This window comes from Sinohyriopsis cumingii, chromosome 5, assembly GCF_028554795.1.
Source record: "Sinohyriopsis cumingii isolate HCF-2022 chromosome 5, ASM2855479v2, whole genome shotgun sequence".
Taxonomy (NCBI): domain Eukaryota; kingdom Metazoa; phylum Mollusca; class Bivalvia; order Unionida; family Unionidae; genus Sinohyriopsis; species Sinohyriopsis cumingii.
Genome location: NC_142965.1, coordinates 130,884,494 through 130,903,784, shown reverse-complemented (window position 1 = coordinate 130,903,784; position 19,291 = coordinate 130,884,494). Strand labels below are relative to the sequence as shown.

The following is a 19,291-nucleotide window of genomic DNA, read 5'->3' as shown; positions in this document are numbered from 1 at the left end:
CAAGAGAGCATTTGAAGAACTGGATTAATGGACAAAAGTAAGTCGGTTTAAAGTGTCTTTTCATGGCTACAAGAGAGCATCTGAAGTACTGGACTAATGGACAAAAGTAAGTCGGTTTAGAGTGTCTTTTCATGGTCACAAGAGAGCATCTAAAGTACTGGATTAATGGACAAAAGTAAGTCGGTTTAGAGTGTCTTTTCGTGGCCACAAGAGAGCATCTGAAGTACTGGATTAATGGACAAAAGTAAGTCGGGGTAAAGTGTCTTTTCATGGTCACAAGAGAGCATCTGAAGTACTGGATTAATGGACAAAAGTAAGTCAGGGTAAAGTGTCTTTTGATGGACACAGCAGAACATCTGGAGTGGATTTGAAATTTATGCCTGTCCATCTCATAGAAAATGATTAGCAAAAAGAATATGTGGTTATGGAAACTCATTTTAAATGAAACAATATTTGTTGTAGTTAGCACTTATACACATTCTGAAGTCAAGTAATGTGGCAGTAAAACTTAAGTGCACACCATTTACCCTCCATTTTGCACCACTCAAGCTGTCAGAAGTACCAGTTATACTGGAATTGAATGAAATGAAGACATTCTTTGGTATTTCCAGCTCAAGTTCATAATTTATTCAGGAATTATAAGCACGGGCTAAATGTTTTATAATGTGTTAGAAAATCCTTTTCGTGCAGCATACAAAATTTGTAAGAACTTTCCATGGAAAATGTTTAACATTCATCCAATATATGTACTACAGTGACATAAATCTGAACAATAATTAGACCTTTATGTTGATATACATGTTACAAGCCATCTTTCATCAGGGTGCATACGGCAAAGCAAGCCAGGAACTCGAGGAAGAGAAGAAGAATGTAAGCAAACACTGGGAACGGGAGGGTGAACTACGACTACGTCAGACAGACCTGGAGTCACGGCTGGAAGAGAAACACAGGGACATTGAGAGGCTTGAGAAAATGCTGAATATGGTTAGACAAGAGTGTAATGCTACAGTCTCGGAGAAAGTGAGCCTTTACAGGAAAATTTATTTTGTTTTCTGTTTCATGGAAGTGTTTTATTAGGCCTTGCTCAATGAAAGTGCAAAAGCTTTATAGTGATCTCAGTAATTATGCCTTACCATCCATTAGTCCATCTTACCATCCATCAGTCCATCGTTGCTTCGATCAGTCCATCTTACCATCCATCAGTCCATCTTTGCATGCATCAGTCCATCTTACCATCCATCAGTCCATCTTACCATTCATCAGTCCTTCTTTGCATGCATTAGTCCATCTTACCATCCATCAGTCCATCTTTGCATGCATCAGTACATCTTACCATCCATCAGTCCATCTTTGCATCCATCAGTCCATCTTTGCATGCATTAGTCCATCTTACCATCTATCAGTCCATCTTTACGTGCATTAGTCCATTTTACCATCTATCAGTCCATCTTACCATCCATCAGTCCATCTTTGCATCCATCAGTCCATCTTTGCATTCATCAGTCCATCTTACCATCAATCAGTCCATCTTTGCATGCATCAGTCCATCTTACCACCTATCAGTCCATCTTTGCATGCATTAATCCATCTTACCATCCATCAGTCCATCTGTACATCCATCAGTCCATCTTTACATCCATCAGTCCATCTGTACATCCATCAGCAATTTGATTTTGCAAGATAAATATACTGGGAATTGTTGGAGTTTGACCAGAATTGTTTTGTCTCTTTATTTCAATGAGACTTCAAATGAGTTTTTGATTTTGAACCTTCTAAGTCATTATTTAGAAGAGTTATGGCCCCTGATTGACCACCTCATAACTTTTGTTTCCACAAGATAACTTTACTGGACATGGTTTGATTTCAAGTAAGTTTGGCATGAAAATTTATATTCATGAGACCGAAACAAATTCCACATTATGTGTCAGCATGTACAGGATGTCTTTTCTTACAGCATTATATTGCTAGGGAATATTTTACATGCAGATGAGATGCCACTGAATGTTTTATTTTTGAGTTCTAGAACATAATTTTACTATGGATTGTTTGATTTCAATTAAATTTGGCTTGCAACTTGATATGCATGAAACCTTGAGTGACTTAGGTGATCAGTTTACCATGCCATGATTTACAGGAGTTATGGCCCTTGATTGTACATTTTCTCAACTTTAGTTTGCCCAAATTAACTTTACTAAGGATTTTTTATATTTTAAAAAAATTAGGCAAGCAGCTAATTGTGAAACCTTGAAATTCATTTAACTTGCAGTTTTATGGACCTCAGGTGACTGAGTAGTCCATGGTGCATGCTTTTTACAGATCCCTCACAAGTCATCTCTGTCTATGGGGATCAGATCTTGGTTTGACCAATGCAAGTATGTTAGAAACCTTGCCGTTACCTTCCTATGGGTCTGTGACCCTTCCTCTGATCTTTCTGGAGTTTTTCTTTACCAAATATATTGGCTGCCTTGTATACAGATGTTGCCAATTTTTTGATCCTGATTTTGGTTTTTGCAGAGGATCATCCAGAAATTCAAGCTTATTTTTTTAAGCAGCTTAAAATTATTGGAGTCTTGAACAGATTTTATTGCCAGAATTTTACATTATTATTACATAGAGTTAAGGCCCTTTACTCATAGAAATCCCGCATCCATACCAAACCCCACCACTATCACCAAGCAGTGCTATTTGCCTTGTACCTATTACTGTTACCTCTTTTTGTTTTCGGTATGTCATTTGATTTTCTGACAACAGACTTATCTAATTTTGAAGTAGCTAATAATGAGCTCTAAAGAAAAGAAGTACCTTTGTTAATGATCCTAAAGAAACAAACACAATTCATCATTGGAATGCTTACAAAGTACATGAAGTAAATAACAGATCTGCTCCAGAGATCAAAAGTGTACGCTCCAAAAGTCATAGAAGGTAATACAAAATTGGTATAATAGACCTTTTAGTAGTGACAGAAAAGAAATTATACAGGAGCATAGTGACTTGTACTTTATTAATCTGAATTTTCAATCTCAAGTTTTAAAATGTTTTTATTAGTAAACTCTACATGAAGGAACTTCTTATACTCTACTTAGGTTTATTTAAGTAATTGTTAACTGCTTTTAATTATATATGTTAATAAATTCTGATATTTAATTTTGATGCATCAAGTAAACCAGATGGATATTACTTCATCATAGAATATTTTTTGCAGGTTTCTAATATAGAGAAGCAAGAAAGAGAGCGACACTTGGAAAAGATAAGCACTTTAACAGCACAGCTCAGCGAGGCCAGTGAGAAATGCAACCGGCAAACTTTGGCGGCAGAAAAGGCACAAATGGAGCTGACAAATCTCAAACAACAAATGCGTGAACTTAGCGACAAATTTGAAACAACTAGAATTCAGTATGAAGCTGCAGCGGCAGAAAAGAAACATCTAACGGACATGCTTAGCGCGAAGACCTCAGATTATGATAGGTTGTCTCAAGAGAGAGACTATTATTTCAGTTTAATAGAACAGAAAAACAGTGAAATCACCCAGCTTCAAGCTCAGCGTGAGAGATTGACAGTTCAACTTGAGGAAAAGGAGAAAAACCTATTGCTACTGAAGCAGCAATCAGACAACTTCTCGCAGCTTGTGGAGGCCAACTCTCGGTCCAGTGATACCATTCGTGAGGAGAGGGAGCTTTTGACCAAGAAGCTTAAGGAGACAACTGATGCATTAGAAGAGCTCAGAACATCACGGGAAGTAATGTCCAAGAAGATGAAGTTACGGGAGAAGAGGATTAAAGACTTAGAAGAGGAGAAACACAAGGTGATTGAGGAGGTGGATCTGAGGAAGCAGGAGATGGCCATTCTAAAGGAGGAGAAGGACACACTCTTCAAGGAGCTCAAAGAGAGCAGGTTAGAGTGAAAAAATTTGTCTTTGTTTTTTATTCTGATGATACAGTTTTCTGATCTTCCAGTGGTTCATAAGGTCAGGTTCTGTATTCTTCAAAACTTGTTAAAGTCCAAAATTTGTATGGTCACTAACTATAATTAAAATAAATTCAGAATCATTGAACTTTTAGAAGTTTTCATCACCTGGGTGTCTTCTTGGCTGCTAAATGTCCTTGGCAACCGTGCGTCACATCAGTTTTTTGTTTTGAGTTTCATGCTCAAAAAGTGACTTAGAGCACACAGTTTCCCCTAAATGGGATGCCAGTCCAGTCTATCTGTGAAATGAATTATCAATGTATCAAAGATTTTTTTCAAAATCACCACTCCTCACCAGTTCTGTGTTAATTTCTAGCTCGACTGGTCATAGACCAGTGGCACTAATAGGATGGTCTGGTATCAATCATCATCTGTCATCTTTCCATCCATTAACACAAGATTGTTATCACTGCTCTTCTTAAACTGCTTGGAAAATTGCATGAAACTTGACAGATACATTTATCTTATGGTCCAGTTGGACATCTAATATGGCCACCACAGTGGCCATCTTGAAAATCTTGTTATGGCTACTTCTCTTAATGAATGATCATATCAGCATGGGGTTTTCCCCGAATAACTCCTTTCGATTCCTAGTTGGTCCTAAATAAAAATGGTGCTGCCTTGAAAATCTTCATGGGACTACTCCCGCTGAATAATAATAATGATGATGATGATATAATAATAATGATGATGATGATGATGATAATAATGATGATGTGATGATGATGATAATAATAATAACAATAATAATAATAATAATAATAATAAAGACTTTATTGAGAAAAGGTAACTCAATTAATCACAGAACTAATCTACCTTGAGGCCTTCTAGCTGTTATGTACAATAATATACAGTATATACAACATGATGTGAAGAATTGGGCTTAACACTAAATAATTAAGTGATTCTAAACATTAGAATATCAATCCTGCATTGAAACATTCAGCTGTGAAAATAATGCAGAATTACAGAAAATTAGGTGGTATTTATATTACTAGAACTGTTCAATTGTCTAAAGATTTCATCCATTTGAGACATTGATTATGAAAAGAAGAAATGCTAGGAGCCTGCCTTATGTCACTGGGAATGTTGTTCCATACCAGTTGACCTGTATATTGAAAACTTTTCTTTTAAAACAATTCCTTCTTTGGCCTTGGTATAATGTAATTTTTACTTCTTATGGACCTAAAATTTGTAGTACCATCATCATCTCTTTGGTGAAAGATATTGCTTAGATAGACAGGAATGGCTTTTCTGGATACTTTATACATCAATTTGGCCTTTCTAAGATATATTCTTTCATGTATTGTTAAAATCTTTATATTATTTATTGCATTCTGATAAATGTATATACATTGATCTAGAATTAAATGGCATGCCCTCTTCTGGAGTCTTTAAAGGTTTGATATGTTTGAATTAGAGGTATTACCCCAAATTACATTACAGTAGTCCAGATATGGCTGAATATAACTTTTACAAAAGATGACCCTATACTGAAGAGGAATATATGTTTTGATTTTCCTCAGTAGCAGAGATAAGAATTAACCTTTTTAGAAACATGTTTAATATGAATAGACCAAGTAAGATTGTTATCTATGAATACACCAAGAATTTTATCATGAGAGGTCATATTAAGGCTCACATTGTCAAATAGAACCTGGAGTTTGTCGCTTATTGCTCATTTTTATTGCATTGTATCCATTTGTATCCAGTTGTATCCAGTTATATCCAACTGTAAACCTTTTATGCAGTCACATTAAGATCAGTTAGTCATCAAGAAAAAAGCCCCAAAGGACATGACCCCAAACTAATTTGTACCTAATGTCAATTTGTTAACACTCACCAATCACTTTAATTACTATACCACAAAGTTACATATAATTTGTAGGTATGAAGTGGCCAGCTTGACAGAGGAGAGAGACACACTCAAGAGAAATGTGGCAAATCAGAAATACAACCTGGAGAAAGAGATAGAGAGATACAAGGAGAAGTTTAAAGGTGACATAATTACAGTAAAATCCATCCCCATTTTAAAACCACCCTGCTAAAACAATCATAATTCAGAGAACCAGATTTTCTCCACAGTATTTAGTAGACCTCATTAGTGAAGTAACCCCATCCCTATAATAAGATGTTGCTATATATATATATATATATATATATATATATATATATATATATATATATATATATATATATATATGTTTTAAATACTGTATATCACTATACATTAGTATGTTTAAAGGTTTAAAACTCTAGCAACTTACTGATGGGCCATAAATAAATAGAGGATATTTTCTTTTCCTAGGTCAATACTGGATTTATTTCATCATGTTCAAAAAATGTTATAGTTTAATGAATAGCAAAGTCATAAGTTAACTTGGCAGGAATATATCCAGTATTTATGTCGGTAAAGAAAAGAGGAATATATCCAGTATTTATGTCGGTAAAGAAAAGAGGAATATATCCAGTATTTATGTCAGTAAAGAAAAGAGGAATATATCCAGTATTTATGTAGGTAAAGAAAAGAGGAATATATCCAGTATTTATGTAGGTAAAGACAATTTATTTTTATCATATACCTTTCTTTCTGAATTAAAACTTCCAGAATACTACCCTACCCAACTTTTTGGAAGTTCACCTCGATTTTAATCACATGTAATGATCTTAACAAATATCATTGATTTTAGAAAATGATATGTTTGGGATAACATTATCTGTTGCAAGAAATTAAATTTGTGATATTTTGTCAACTACTTCACCCTTTGTGACTACAATAGCAAACCCAATTGAGCAATCCAGCAGACACAATTTTTTAAATGCAGTTATCATGGTTGTTAAAGGGACATAACTTCATTTAAAAACTAATGGACATGAGTCAGATATCTGAAGAAAGAAATAATTTCCATGCGATGCCTAAAAGGTAATGCAGTTTCTATTTTATGCTTAAGCTGACATAATGCTTGTATTGGTTGCTGCAGGTATAACTTCTATTGGCACACACAATCAAGCAATGCATGGTGTAATGGGAAATATTGTATTTTCATGCTTGAAAATGTAAGGATGCATATGGTGTGTCCCAGTACAAGGTACATTACTCCAGTTGCCTTGGGACTAAATAGTTTCATGTGGTGCTGTGCTTTAAAACACAAGCCCAGACTAAATGTTAAATTATGTCAACAAAAATAAAATTAAGTGTGGTCCCTATATTCCAGCAAAGATAAAATTAAGTGTAGTCCCTTTATTCCAACAAAGATAAAATTAAGTGTAGTCCCTATATTCCAACAAAGATAAAATTAAGTGTAGTCCCTTTATTCCAACAAAGATAAAATTAAGTGTAGTCCCAATATTCCAGCATGAGAATTATTTTATCATTATAAAATTCAATGAAACGTGAATCACTGCCAATAAGGAGAGATGTTTAAGTTTTTATTAAAACATTAATCAGAATGTTGACATAACAAACTGTTGGAATAAGTAGACATGTACATTATAATGTCATTCAATCACTTGATTTTAGCAAGGATACAGTTTAGTTTTTGGCAGTATTTTTATGTTTTAAATATTGTTACATATGTGTTAGTATTGTTTGTTAATGAGAAAAAAACTTCATAGATAAAATTGTTTGAGGATGCAATGGGTTTTTTAAACTTATGTTGCAAACTGCCGCGAAGGTGCAGTCATGAAACTTTGACCAGTGTATTCTCCTTCCCACTTTATGTATGCTCTTTGCAAAACAGACCAAGTGAACTTTTCTCAGATAATGGGATCTGATCGCATATTTCCTTTAATTGTCATTCCCTATGGAGAGTGGATTTGCTGTCTGGTTTTTGTTTTGATCATTTTTGGGGCTTTTTTTAGCAGTGGCTGCAGAACATTTAATCATAATCTGAGTGTTTACAAATTGAACAAAATCTCTCTCTCTCTCTTTCTCTAAATGTTTTACGTTTACCTGCATAAAGCATTACAAATTGAACAAAATCTCTCTCTCTTTCTAAATGTTTTACGTTTACCTGCATAAAGCATTACAAATTGAACAAAATCTCTCTCTCTTTCTAAATGTTTTAGATTTACCTGCATAAAGCATTACAAATTGAACAAAATCTCTCTCTCTCTCTCTGTTTTAGATTTACCTGCATAAAGCATTACAAATTGAACAAAATCTCTCTCTCTCTCTCTCTCTCTGTTTCAGATTTACCTGCATAAAGCATTACAAATTGAACAAAATCTCTCTCTCTCTCTCTAAATGTTTTAGATTTACCTGCATAAGGCATTACAAATTGAACAAAATCTCTCTCTCTCTGTTTTAGATTTACCTGCATAAAGCATTACAAATTGAACAAAATCTCTCTCTCTCTAAATGTTTTAGATTTACCTGCATAAAGCATTACAAATTGAACAAAATCTCTCTCTCTCTAAATGTTTTAGATTTACCTGCATAAAGCATTACAAATTGAACAAAATCTCTCTCTCTCTCTCTCTCTCTCTCTAAATGTTTTAGATTTACCTGCATAAAGCATTACAAATTGAACAAAATCTCTCTCTCTCTCTCTGAATGTTTTAGATTTACCTGCATAAAGCATTACAAATTGAACAAAACCTCTCTCTCTCACCAAATATTTTTAGATTTACCTGCAGGCAAGTAAACTACAAACTTAACTTGCTCAAGCTGAATTTGAGTTTATCCCAGGCATCAAGCAAGTGGATTTGTAGAGCTCAGGCCAATCACTCGTTTAATATATATTTACAAAAAATGGTATTTCTTATAAACTTTGTATAAGTCTTGGTTTATTTTTCTACAAAATCTTCCTGAAAAATGGCTGGTTATACTTTTGGTAAGTAGTATGTTCTGGACTGTGAGTTGAAAAGTTTAATTATATTTTGACTTTGTTTTAGTAAAAATAGCAGATCTTGTTCTTAGAAAATATCATCATCACAGACTAACTTAATTGGTGTTCTAATCAGAAAGGTATTGATGAAATATAGGTATGTAGGCTTAAAAGTGTATGTCTAACTAGTAACTTGACACAGCCCCAACCAGCAAACCCATTCCCAGTGATTTAAAAGTTTTATGTACAATCTTGACTTTTGTATGAATATAAATTGAAGGTAATTGATTCCCCTCTATGACATTCAACTATATTCCCCTTCCTCATGTATATAATAATGTACATTCTTCCAGAAACATCAAACATATTGAAACTTTTACATTTCAGCAATCGATCATGACATGAAATTGACACAAAAGGCCTTCAAGAGACAGGAAGCTGTCGATAACAGAGGCAAGCCTTTATAATATTTTATTTTCTAGTTCTTATGTATAAATGGTTCTTAAAATAGTTTAAAAAATTGGTTTTCATTATCATCCACCTGCTAGCTAAGTTGGTAGCAGATGTAACATCTTCCCCATTCATTGATGATATGTAGGACTGTTTATAAGTCAGGTCAGACTGTGATCTGGCAGCACATTTTGCAGTGAAAGATCAGGATCTATGTTGTTTGTTCTAATGTTTAAACTTATCAGACTGCATAGACCCAGATTTGTTAGGTCATTATATAACAACAGATCTGGGTCTATTCAGTTTGTGGTGAGATCTGACTTATCATTGAGTGTATACAATATATCGGCTGTTGCTGCTATGCAATGATCAGAAATAGTCATAAAATCCATTCCTGCAATAGGAAGAAACTCAATTCAGTTTTCTTCATTTTGGCTGGTTACAGATTCAGACTAGTGTATTAATACGCTGTCACTGGTGTAACAAAGTAGTAAGTTTTCTTCATTTTGGCTGGTTACAGATTCAGACTAGTGTATTAATATGCTGTCACTGGTGTAACAAGGTAGTAAGTTTTCTTCATTTTAGCTGGTTACAGATTCAGACTAGTGTATTGATACACTGACACTGGTGTAACAAGATAGTAAGTTTTCTTCATTTTGGCTGGTTACAGATTCAGACTAGTGTCTTAATACTCTGTCACTGGTGTAACAAGGTAGCAAGTTTTCTTCATTTTGGCTGGTTACAGATTCAGACTAGTGTCTTAATACTCTGTCACTGGTGTAACAAGGTAGCAAGTTTTCTTCATTTTGGCTGGTTACAGATTCAGACTAGTGTCTTAATACTCTGTCACTGATGTAACAAGGTAGCAAGTTTTCTTCATTTTAGCTGGTTACAGATTCAGACTAGTGTATTGATATGCTGTCACTGGTGTAACAAGGTAGTAGGTATGACAGAGACAAATGTTATAGTTATTTCAGAATGATAGTTCATTTGGTAATGTGTGTTCATTCGATAATGTGTGCATTCAGAGCTTTTCATTTATTAGATATACTGAATATTATCAAAACTAAATACTTGGTTTTTTATTATTATTAAATTTGTCAAATATCAGGTGCACAGTAATTTCACCTTCCATAGTAAAGCATTTACATGGATGATTAAAAAAACATATAAGAAATATATTTATGAAGCTTTTTATATAAATCACCTCCTATTTTAAGTTTTATGTATTTTCTTCTTTAATACACTGTGTAGCTGTGAAGGTTGCAGACAAGATGCAGAAGGAGATAACAGCCAAGAGAGGTCAAATTGACTCACTTCAGTCCAAGGTCAGGTGGCTTGAGGAGAAAATTGACTCACAGTCCAGGGTAAATAATAAAATAGCATTTCATACCATGTTTTTTTGGGGTTATATAGTAATCCTTGTGTCCATCCATCCTGGACAATCTCGTTAGAACAACAGCCCACAGTGTTTCATTGATTGCCTTCAATCTAAGTAAGTAATATGGTGATTGAAGAAGATGCATATATCAACAAATTATAATGTTCCCACAAGTTTTATTACTGTCCTTTATTTGTCTTGTGGCTGTATGTAGTGTATGATACAATTTATTAGCACAACTATTCCTGCAGTTTTTGATGGATTGCCATGAATATTGGTAAATATTTTTGTCACCGCCTAAACACACAAAAGCCAGAAAATCACATTATTTCTGCCATTTTTATTTTTTACCTTGCAGCTGAATGCACTGTAAGACAGAATCTTGTGAATACAACACATTTCATTTAATGGATTGCTGTGAATTTGGCACATAGTATAATCGTCATGTAAAGATATACATGTACCATTCTTTGTGCTTCCTTGAATTTTGTTAGAGTTATTGCCCTTTCTGACTTACTGCTGGATGCATTGTGCAACATAGTTTTAAAAAGGCATCAGTTTTTAATGCATTGCTATGAAACTTATTGTATTTTAGTGTCATTCACAAAACATATGCATATTGACCAAAAACAATATATTGAAACTATTTTTGCAAGAGTTACACCCTTTTCTGAATATAGACTTGTCTCCATCATGGGTTTGGAGTGCAGTGTGGAGAGGTGGGCATTTATTTATGTGAGCAATTTACTCCCTATTCCACTTGTTTGTAATTTTTTTCTGCCAGATTCAATGAGTGGTTCCTAATTCCTGACATTTCAAGTTGTCTTGTTATAGCTTACTGAAGTTGTTGTTAATTGGATACAAGATAATACATTTTGGAGATTAATTAATTCATTAACTTATACATGTTTAAGTTTAGAAATATCTTAACTTTAATATTATGAAACTAGGAAGGTAATTAGATTGAAGATTTATATTGAACTAGGCATAGATGATTTAAAAGTGGTAATGCATTCATTCAGTACAGTTGAGTTCTAAAGTTCAGCCCTGAGTCATGGTGATGGAGTTTCTAATATGTTTATTTATGTTTTTTATTAATAAGCCAGTCAAGCTTAAGCAGAATTACTTGTGAAGTGTTTAGATAAAATGTATTAATTTGAAGGCAATAGTACTGGGTGTATGTATAGTTATTGATGCTGTCTTCAAGCAATAGTACTGGATGTATTTATAGTTATTGATGCTGTCTTCAAGCAATAGTACTGGTTGTATTTATAGTTATTGATGCTGTCTTCAAGCAATAGTACTGGGTGTATTTATAGTTATTGATGCTGTCTTCTAATGTTGAGCACATGTTTTGTTAATTAAAAGAAAGAAAGAAAATGAGTAATTCTTAATGGCATTCATCATGAGTACATGTTCATAGCATATATCATGAATCAGTCTCAGGTAGCATTCATCATGAATCAGTGTCAGGTAGCATTCATCATGAACAAGTGTTCATAACATTCATCATGAATAAGTGTTCATAGAATTAATCATGAGTATTTATAGCATTCATCATGAATTAGTGTCAGCATTTATCATGAATTATTGTTCATAGCATTCATCATGAATTAGAGTTCATAGCATTTATCATGAATTAGAGTTCATAGCATTTATCATGAATTATTGTTCATAGCATTCATCATGAATTATTGTTCATAGCATTCATCATGAATTAGAGTTCATAGCAATTATCATGAATTAGAGTTCATAGCATTCATCATGAATTAGAGTTCATAGCATTTATCATGAATCAGAGTTCATAGCATTCATCATGAATTATTGTTCATAGCATTCATCATGAATTATTGTTCATAGCATTCATCATGAATTATTGTTCATAGCATTCATCATGAATTATTGTTCATAACATTCATCATGAATTATTGTTCATAGCATTCATCATGAATTATTGTTCATAGCATTCATCATGAATTATTGTTCATAACATTCATCATGAACTATTGTTCATAGCATTCATCATGAATTATTGTGCATAGCATTCATCATGAATTATTGTTCATAACATTCATCATGAATTATTGTTCATAGCATTCATCTTGAATTATTGTTCATAGCATTCATCATGAATTATTCTTCATAACATTCATCATGAATTATTCTTCATAGCATTCATCATGAATTATTCTTCATAGCATTCATCATGAATTATTGTTCATAGCACTGATCATGAATTATTCTTCATAGCATTCATCATGAATTATTGTTCGTAGCATTTATCATGAATTATTGTTCATAGCATTCATCATGAATTATTGTTCATAGCATTCATCGTGAATTATTGTTCATAGCATTCATCATGAATTATTGTTCATAGCATTCATCGTGAATTATTGTTCATAGCATTCATCATGAATTAGAGTTCATAGCATTCATCATGAATTATTGTTCATAGCATTCATCATGAATTATTGTTCATAGCATTCATCATGAATTATTGTTCATAACATTCATCATGAATTATTGTTCATAGCATTCATCATGAATTATTGTTCATAGCATTCATCATGAATTATTGTTCATAGCATTTATCATGAATTATTGTTCATAGCATTTATCATGAATTATTGTTCATAGCATTCATCATGAATTATTGTTCATAGCATTCATCATGAATTATTGTTCATAGCATTCATCATTAATTATTGTTCATAGCATTCATCATGAATTATTGTTCATAGCATTCATCATGAATTATTGTTCATAGCATTCATCATGAATTATTGTTCATAGCATTCACCTTGAGTAAGTGGTCATATCATTCACCTTGAGTAAGTGGTCATAGTATTCACCTTGAGTAAGTAGTCATAGCATTCACCTTGAGTAAGTGGTCATATCATTCACCATGAGTAAGTGGTCATAGCATTCACCATGAGTAAGTGGTCATAGTATTCACCATGAGTAAGTGGTCATAGTATTCACCTTGAGTAAGTGGTCATAGTATTCACCTTGAGTAAGTGGTCATAGTATTCACCTTGAGTAAGTGGTCATAGCATTCACCATGAGTAAGTGGTCATATCATTCACCATGAGTAAGTGGTCATATCATAGCATTCATAATTAATAAATGATAAGTGGTCATAGCATTCATCATGAGTAAGTGCTCATAACATGAGCAAGTGTTGACAGCATTCATTATGAGTAGACCACTCCAGTGTTCTAGTGGTTAGAGCATCCACCTCGGCTGCAGGAGGTCGTGGGTTTGATCCCCGACCAAGTCATACCATACACTTACAAAAATGGTACTAACAGCTGCCTCGCTTTTCACTCAGCATTAAGAGGTTAGTGTTAGTACTGGTTGGCCTGGTGTCAGGATAATGTGACTGGGTGGGACATCATGCTACATGCCTGCGACATGTTACCCCAGTGCAAGGCATCACTATAAACTGCCACACTGCAGACGTCATAGCAATATGACTGAACAATGTTCAAAATCCAAATCACACACTCACACATTATGAGTAAGTGTTGACAACATTCATCATATTTGTTCTCAGTCATAGGAATGATCCCATGCTAAAAGTTGCCATGATTTATACTCTTACAAATTCAGTGCTAATATAACAGTTTCTTGCAATTCAGAGGTATTATTCAATACAGTCTAAGAACACTCATACAACACATTGCATCACATCTCCATAACAACACATTGCATCACATCTCCATAAAACACATTGCATCACATCTCCATAACAACACATTGCATCACATCTCCATAACAACACATTGCATCACATCTCCATAAAACACATTGCATCACATCTCCATAACAACACATTGCATCACATCTCCATAAAACACATTGCATCACATCTCCATAACAACACATTGCATCACATCTACATAACAACACATTGCATCACATCTCCATACCAACACATTGCATCACATCTCCATAACAACACATTGCATCACATCTCCATAACAACACTTTGCATCACATCTCCATAACAACACATTGCATCACATCTCCATAACAACACATTGCATCACATCTCCATAACAACACTTTGCATCACATCTCCATAACAACACATTGCATCACATCTCCATAAAACACATTGCATCACATCTCCATAACAACACATTGCATCACATCTCCATAAAACACATTGCATCACATCTCCATAACAACACATTGCATCACATCTACATAACAACACATTGCATCACATCTCCATACCAACACATTGCATCACATCTCCATAACAACACATTGCATCACATCTCCATAACAACACTTTGCATCACATCTCCATAACAACACATTGCATCACATCTCCATAAAACACATTGCATCACATCTCCATAACAACACATTGCATCACATCTCCATAACAACACTTTGCATCACATCTCCATAACAACACATTGCATCACATCTCCATAACAACACATTGCATCACATCTCCATACCAACACATTGCATCACATCTCCATAACAACACATTGCATCACATCTCCATAAAACACATTGCATCACATCTCCATAACAACACTTTGCATCACATCTCCATAACAACACATTGCATCACATCTCCATAACAACACATTGCATCCCATCTCCATAACAACACATTGCATCACATCTCCATAACAACACATTGCATCACGTCTCCATAACAACACATTGCATCACATCTCCATAACAACACTTTGCATCACATCTCCATAACAAGACATTGCATCATATCTCCATAACAACACATTGCATCACATCTCCATAACAACACTTTGCATCACATCTCCATAACACCATGCAACATCATTCTGGACATATTTGTCCTGCAAGCATCACTCACTCTAAGGTTTTAACTATTTCATAGATAAATTGCTGTTAAATAAGACAAAGAAGAAAGAAACAAAATAGTGAAGAAAAAGATAAATAATCAACCTAAAGGTCGGCATAATAAAAAATATCATCCATGCAATATTTATTCATCTTCCAGACTAGAGTCAGCCTGGAGACAGACAAGGAGAGACTGAAAACCAGTCTGAATAAAGCATTACTTCAGAACCAGGAGCTGTCTGCAGATCTGGAAGTTGCAAATAGCAGGTGTGATGATCTGCGTGCCCAGGTCAAGAAACTGGAGACATCTCTCGAAAAGGTAGGGTACTGAGATCTGAAGATAGTTGTCATATCCGGTCCTAAGCTTTCTTAATTGCCCTCAGCAGAATCACTGTCATCTGTCCTATGGGTTCCCCAACACTGTCCATCAGACAATCTGTGACAGAAATAGATTTGAAGAAAATATTAACGAAACATAGAAATTCTAAGTGTCTTATGAAATCATGATAAAACATAATAAATATATGGAATGTCCTCAGTTCTGTGCATTTCACCATTAAGTATTCCAAACGGAACGTCATCAGTACTGTGCATTTCACCATTATGTATTCCAGATGGAATGTCCTCAGTTCTGTTCATTTCACCATTAAGTATTCCAAATGGAATGTCCTCAGTTCTGTGCATTTCACCATTAAGTATTCCAAATGGAGCATCCTCAGTTCTATGTATTTCACCATTAAGTATTCCAAATGGAACATCCTCAGTTCTATGTATTTCACCATTAAGTATTCCAAATGGAACGTCCTCAGTTCTGTGCATTTCACCATTAAGTATTCCAAATGGAACGTCCTCAATTTTATGTATTTCACCATTAAGTGTTCCAGATGGAACATCCTCAGTTTTACATATTTCACCATTCCAAATGGAACATCCTCAGCTCTAAGTATTCACCTTTCAAAATGGAACATCTTCAGCTCTATGCATTCACCATTGAGTATTCCAAATGGAACATTCTCAGTTCTATGCATTCACCATTAAGTATTCCAAATGGAACATCCTCAGTTCTATGTATTTCACCATTAGTATTCCAAATTGAACATCCTCAGTTCTATGTATTCACCATTAAGTATTCCAAATTGAACATCCTCAGTTTTATGTATTTTATCATTAGTATTCCAAATGGAACATCTTCAGTTCTATGTATTCACCATCAAGTATTCCAATGGAACATCCTGAATTCCATGTATTCACCATTAAGTATTCAAAATAGAAAATCCTCAGTTCTATGTATTCACCATTAAGTATTCCAAATGGAACATCCTCAGTTTCATGTATTTCACCATTTGGTATTCTGAATGGAACATCTTCAGATTGTAATGAATAAATGAGAAAACTATTCCCCCACATATGTTTTATATAATTTAAATTCATATAGTTTCAAATATATCATTATTTGTGGTGTTGCAGAAAAAAGATATTTTTGTTAGCACTAATATTTAAAAATATGTCTATTCTAAACATTTTGAAGGTTACATCATTTTATTGTTGGATGTTTACATTCATTATTTGTTACAACCAAAAGGTCAAAAAGTATTTGTACCCCTTTAATAATTGAAAATTCTCAGTAGATTCTCCCTCTCCCCATCTCACCATCACCATCCCCACTCAGATTTTCATGTTCATCTGCGTACCACGCACAAAACCCCAGTCATTTCCTAATATTTTAAGGTTGCCATATCAACACTGGAGTGTTTCCATATTTGACACACATTAACATGCACAGAGATGTGAAATTGCATAGCTGCTTTGGTTTTCTTGCTTATTTTTTACACAAAGGAATAACTTGACCAAATTCCATTTTTGCAAATAATATTAGCAACTGTGTGGAGAATAAAGGGTCTTGTATTTTGATCAGTTACAGAAATAAATAAATGAGGAAGCTAGCAGCACCATATTAGTGCAGATGTACTATAGATGTATGGTAGAAGTGTAGAATTGTCATTTTGCAGTACAGATGTACATGTATGGTAGAAGTGTAGAATTGTCATTTTGCAGTACAGATGTACATAGATGTATGGTAGAAGTGTAGAATTGTCATTAGTGCAGTACAGATGTACATAGATGTATGGTAGAAGTGTAGAATTGTCATATTGCAGTACAGATGTACTATAGATGTATGGTAGAAGTGTAGAATTGTCATTTTGCAGTACAGATGTACATAGATGTATGGTAGAAGTGTAGAATTGTCATTTTGCAGTACAGATGTACATGTATGGTAGAAGTGTAGAATTGTCATTTTGCAGTACAGATGTACATAGATGTATGGTAGAAGTGTAGAATTGTCATTTTGCAGAACAGATGTACCATAGATGTATGGCACAAGTGTAGAATTGTCATTTTGCTTGCATATTAGCATTTTACATTTTTCTACCATTAGGATTTATGCTTCCAGGTTAAGAGTTACAATGTAAGTATGATGATGATGTTGATGAAGAGCTTACTTTAAAATAGATACCTTGAGGACTTCCTTAGTACTTAGTATTTCTTTACCTATCAAATGTCATTCATAGATTATAGTATGATCTGTCCTTGCTGTTTTTCAGGAATGTGTATTTCTTGCTCTCATTGTATCAGCCTAAATCTGGTGTATCATCAGGATCCATCAGAAAATTATAAACTTCTGTTTGGTATGTCGCAATACCTAAATATCTGATAAGGGTTATATTTGTGCAGCTTGCAAGTAGCTTGAGGGGCCACGACTGGTATGAAGTTTTTGAAACTTGAATGTAGGAATAGGTTGGACCACCTTTTCAAATGTCAACTTCGTCTCAAACAGCCCTCATTAATTTTCAGCCTCTTGTGTATACCCCTATCCTCACTAGATACATGCTAGATAAATAATGATCTTGTATGACAGCATGATACATAATAGTAAATCCTGACCAGATCATACAACTCTTCAGCTTGAGATTTTATTTTGACCAATCACAAATTTTCTTTTTGGAAGGTAGTTTCTGATTGGCTGATAGTGGAAACTCAATCACAAACTCAAACTCAGAGATTTATGATTTTCAGGCCTAATGTCTGATCATGACTGTGTACTTATTGACTTGCCTGTGGTAATTTCTTTTCATTACTGTGTATTTATTGTCTTGCTTGTGGTAATTTTGTAATTACTATGTATTTATTGTCTTGCCTGTGGTAATATCTTGTCACTGCTGTGTATTTATTGTCTTGCCTGTGGTAATATCTTGTCATTACTGTTTATTTATTGTCTTGTCTGTTGTAATTTCTTGTCACTATTGTGTATTTATTGCCTTGCCTGTGCTAATTTCTTGTCACTACTGTATATTTATTGTCTTGCCTGTGATAATTTCTCATCACTACTGTGTATTTATTGTCTTGCCTGTGATAATTTCTCATAACTACTGTGTATTTATTGTCTTGTCTGTTGTAATTTCCTGTCACTACTGTGTATTTATTGTCTTGCCTGTGGTAATTTCTCATAACTGCTGTGTATTTATTGTCTTGTCTGTTGTAATTTCTTGTCACTACTTTGTATTTATTGTCTTGTCTGTGGTAATATCTTGTCACTACTTTGTATTTATTATCTTGTCGGTGGTAATATCTTGTCACTACTTTGTATTTATTGTCTTGTCTGTGGTAATATCTTGTCACTACTTTGTATTTATTGTCTTGCCTGTGGTAATTTCTCATAACTGCTGTGTATTTATTGTCTTGTCTGTTGTAATATCTTGTCACTACTTTGTATTTATTGTCTTGTCTGTGGTAATATCTTGTCACTACTTTGTATTTA

At 34.0% G+C, this 19,291-nt stretch overlaps 1 protein-coding gene across 6 annotated transcripts in view; it reads left to right on the top strand.

Moving 5' to 3' along the window:
* The window catches only part of LOC149800249 (uncharacterized), a 192,272-nt gene that overhangs the window by 96,091 nt on the left and 76,890 nt on the right, over nucleotides 1-19,291 (top strand). For 4 of the 6 annotated variants that reach the window (XM_089959826.1, XM_089959828.1, XM_089959829.1 and 1 more), the window contains exons 13-19: nucleotides 823-1,020; nucleotides 3,203-3,891; nucleotides 5,852-5,961; nucleotides 9,180-9,245; nucleotides 10,497-10,609; nucleotides 15,635-15,793; nucleotides 17,927-17,941. In XM_089959826.1, coding sequence (XP_089815952.1) covers nucleotides 823-1,020; nucleotides 3,203-3,891; nucleotides 5,852-5,961; nucleotides 9,180-9,245; nucleotides 10,497-10,609; nucleotides 15,635-15,793; nucleotides 17,927-17,941 — 1,350 coding nt within the window. The remainder of the gene's footprint in view (nucleotides 1-822; nucleotides 1,021-3,202; nucleotides 3,892-5,851; nucleotides 5,962-9,179; nucleotides 9,246-10,496; nucleotides 10,610-15,634; nucleotides 15,794-17,926; nucleotides 17,942-19,291) is intronic. The other 2 variants (XM_089959827.1, XM_089959825.1) reach the window with 1 other exon arrangement.